At 32.0% G+C, this 4,095-nt stretch overlaps 1 protein-coding gene across 12 annotated transcripts in view; it reads left to right on the top strand.

The window, feature by feature from the left end:
* LOC104773881 overlaps positions 1-4,089 on the top strand; it is an 8,032-nt gene extending 3,943 nt beyond the window's left edge. The window contains exons 2-5 of one of the 12 annotated variants that reach the window (XR_765200.2): positions 1,277-2,038; positions 2,122-2,205; positions 2,728-2,796; positions 3,966-4,089. Coding sequence is in view for 2 of the 12 variants with exons in the window: in XM_010498550.2 (XP_010496852.1) it covers positions 1,277-1,376; positions 1,879-1,945 (167 nt within the window). In the remaining 10 variants the exon portion in view is untranslated. The other 11 variants (XR_765198.2, XR_765208.2, XR_765206.2 and 8 more) reach the window with 11 other exon arrangements.
* The last annotated feature ends 6 nt before the right edge of the window (positions 4,090-4,095 follow it).

The following is a 4,095-nucleotide window of genomic DNA, read 5'->3' as shown; positions in this document are numbered from 1 at the left end:
TATATATATATATATATAAGGTAAATGAAATTTAAAAGTTAAAAAATAGTTGTATGTTTATATATATATTTAACAACCAAGTAATAATAGAATTATTTGTTTTATTTATATTAGTGGTGGCCATGTTACCGAAGGTGGTGAACACTCTGGTGAACATGTTGGACATGATAATGCTTGGGAACTATCAATATACTTTCACTACCACAACCCACTAGGTTCGAATCCGCGGTACACCGCAGGTCAAATATTTTAGAATTTTTAGAATTTTGATCTTTTAGGTTTATTACTAAGTAAATTTTAGTTTACTGTTATTTATTATATTTAAAATAAAAAATTCAAATTATTAAGTTTTAAAAGCTATAATTACTAATTTGTACATAATCAGTTTGTTTCATATTATAGAGTGTGGTGTACTAACACCAGATAGTAATACCCGTTATTCATAGTTGACCCGTTTATAAACCTACTTTATTAATGTAATAGTAGATCCATATTTATGTAGTCTATCCGATTTACAAATATATACAGTATAAACAAATGGTCATCATTTATCCGATATATATAGTCACAATATTTTGGAGGTCTCGTGTCTCCACCTACACAAAATCAAAGTACTAACTACATAGTAACTACATAATCAAGGTGCCAAATTTCCAAATTCAAACAATCGAATTAATTATTTGGTTAACCTAATTTTGGAAATATACTTTGAATAATTATATTTTAATTAATATTGATTAATCGGTTTAAGGAATATGCTTTAGAGTTTAGATTAATCGATTTAAGAAAATTTATAAACTCATTATTTTTAAAGAAAAATAATATAGCTTAACCCGTAGTATATAGTTTTAGATATTGAGAATAGTTCCAATACTGTATCATAGTCCAATGGTTCAAGGGTTGTTTTTTTATAGTAGTAGAATAGTAGGTGTTGAGTTCGAACACAACTGTCGCACATTTAACTTAAATCTTTGTTTTGTTTTATATATGGTAAAATGACAATATTACCCTCATATTCTTCCTCAATCGATCTCTGTAAAACCGAAATCTGAGTCCTGATTTTCATATGTTCTTCTAATTATCTCTATTTTCCATACAAAATATGTTAGATCCAAAACTTAATTATTGATTTCTATGTTAAGAATAAAGATATGGTTTTTTGTAAAGATTTTGAGTTTTAAAATGTCATGATATATAAATAATAACTCCATCGAACACATCATGACTGATTTAATAATTCAAATTAATGATCTGTTTTATTGTTTACCTACTGAAGAAGAAATTATCCAAAGAGAATCAATGGAGATGATGAAAGAAAGAAAAATTGATAACCGGCTTAAAGATCCAACACAAGCACGCGGATCTACTCTAAACGGGTTAGATTTTTTAATTAAAATTCTTAATCTCAACTTTACCCTTTTTAATTTCAATTAACATTCTCCTTAATGTTCTGTTGAGTGGAAATTGCTGTAAATAAAGCCAACATTTCAGACATTTTTAAAAATGTACTCCCTTTTAATTATAAGAAGATACGACACATTACAACCATCATCATCATCGATATAATACTTAATTAGTAGTATCAAGCTTGAAATAATGACTAGAACATGACCTAACCATATTCAACTTAAACCGTATGACTAATTAATGTCATGAATGAGGTAGTTCACCAGAGAGAACTTGATCTTCAAAGTTTTTAACTTAGTATGGTCCCAAATTAAAAGAATCTAATTCAACAAATTTCATAAACTAGACACAATACAAGTAACCTGTGACACATTCTATTCTAACCTCTCCTTAATTTCTACTTTACATGATATGTAATTAGGCTTTTTCTAAGATGTCGTGAGAGAAAATTTTTATTTTTGTATGTATTAGACCATATGCATCAGCATACCCACATGGCGTCCCACCTAATAAAACATTTAAATTTAAATGGAAATGAAAATAATATGAGAGGAACGTATCTACACACGCGACGTTTTTTCATCAGTCCTTGAAGACACGTGGCGCGGGCTTATTGCTTCGTGGAATTAGGGTGAGGGTGAACCAAAAAAAATTGTTGGGTCGCGATATTTTTCCTCTCCATCTCTCTTTCTTTACGCTCTCTCTCTTTCGAAGGCGATTTGATTCTTCCTGGTGATTTCTCTGAAAATTGGGTGAAGCAAAGGCTAATCTGCCGTCAATCGGTTGCAATAGGAAGAGGTTTGTGTTCTTCCCTGGTTTCCTTCGTTTCCTTTGATGATTTTCTTTTTTTGATGTATTATCTTTTTCTGTTTAAGGCGATTGTTTATGTGATTCAAAAGTTTTGTTTCTGATATTTGATTCGATTGTTGTCTATCTCTATGTATATGTTCTCTTTGATTTTAATTTCGAATTAGGGTTTCTTAATATGTTTAGGTTTTGGATTTAGGGTTTCGATTTAGGGATTCGTTTTAGTTTTTAGGGGTTTTGCTTTAGGGATTCGATTTAGATTTTAGGGGTTTTGATTTAGGGATTCGATTTAGTTTTTAGGGGTTTTGATTTAGGGATTCGATTTAGTTTCTCCCTGATTTTAGTTTATGATTTAATAAATATCTTAAAATTGTTTCTAATTCTTCGAAATATATTTGGGGATGCAGATTGATTGTTTTATGTCGTATTGCGCTTATTTGTTGTGAAACTTGATTGTTTTATGTTAAACCGAGTTTAACATTGCACTTGTTTGTTTGTTATGAGTTTCCTTAGCCACACGTAAAGGAAGCCTCACATAAAGATAAATCACAGAACAAGTAGCAAACAATCTCCCTGTCAAAGGTAAATAATCGATTCTATTAGCATCAAAAATGTTGTGGTATCATTTTTTGATTTGGTTGAGTAGTTCATATGTTTTGTATCTTTAGATTCGTCAAGTGTATCTTTAGACTAGTTCATATGAATTGGTAGACTAGTTCATATGTTTTGTATCTTTAGATTGGTAGACTAGTTCATATGTTTTGCTACTTATATAAAGCTGCGAGTATATGTAATGTTGCATTTGCATTAATATATGTAACTAAAGCTAGTTATATAAAGCTGCGAGTATATATATTGTTGCATTTGCATTAATATATGTAACTGACAGTATAACTAAGTTTGTGTAACTAAATGTTTCAATAATGTAGTTGGTGTACTTGATGTTTGTTGTCATAAATTGTGATTAGACTTAGGTAGTTGAAGCTTTGGTCATAAATTGTGATTAGACAAAGCTTTGGTCATAAAGTAGGTAGTTGAAACCATACTTTCTTGGTTCCTTGTTTCTTCTTTTAAAAACGAAACCATACTTCCCTCTTTTCCTAATCATCTCAAACTCTTTCCTTGTTTCTTCCTTGTTTCTGTTTCTTGTTTCCGTTTCTTGGTTCCTTGTTTCTTCCTTGTTTCTGTCTCTCGTTTCTGTTTCTTGGTTCCTTGTTTTTTCTTTTAAACACGAGACCATACTTCCCTCTTTTCATAATCATCTCAAACTCTTTCCTTGTTTCTTCCTTGTTTCTGTTTCTTGTTTCCGTTTCTTGTTTCTCAAACTCTTTCCTTGTTTCTTCCCTCTATGAGTTATTACAATACATTCAGCCAGTCCAATAGTTATTTAGATCTTCTCAACAGTCAAGGAGAGCCCCTTAACCAAGAAAAATCTTCTTCCGAAATACCTCCATGGAGCTCTCAAGATTCCCCGGATGTACCTCTTTCTCAAGAGGCACCTGCGAGGAAGGAAAGGAAGAAGTGGAATCCGGCTGACGATGAAATTCTGATCAGTGCTTGGCTGAATACTTCGAAGGACCCGATCATTGCTAATCAACAGAAGGGAGGAAGCTTTTGGCAAAGGGTTGAAAAATACTATAGAGAGTCTCCTCATGCGAGAGCCAAGGGTGAACAGGGGCTGAACATAAACTGTAAACAGAGGTGGTTCAAGATCAATGAGTTCACTAACAAATTCTGTGGGGCATATGCAGCTGCAGAGAGACAAAACAGTAGTGGACAGTCTGAGAACGATGTATTGAAGGTCGCTCACGAGATATACTTCGCCGACTATAATACCAAGTTTACAATGGAGCATTGCTGGTGTTTGTTAAGGTTTGAGCA

Source organism: Camelina sativa, unplaced genomic scaffold, assembly GCF_000633955.1.
Source record: "Camelina sativa cultivar DH55 unplaced genomic scaffold, Cs unpScaffold00711, whole genome shotgun sequence".
Lineage (NCBI taxonomy): Eukaryota > Viridiplantae > Streptophyta > Magnoliopsida > Brassicales > Brassicaceae > Camelina > Camelina sativa.
Note: the sequence above shows the minus strand (reverse complement) of the source record. Positions and strands in the feature narration are given on the sequence as shown.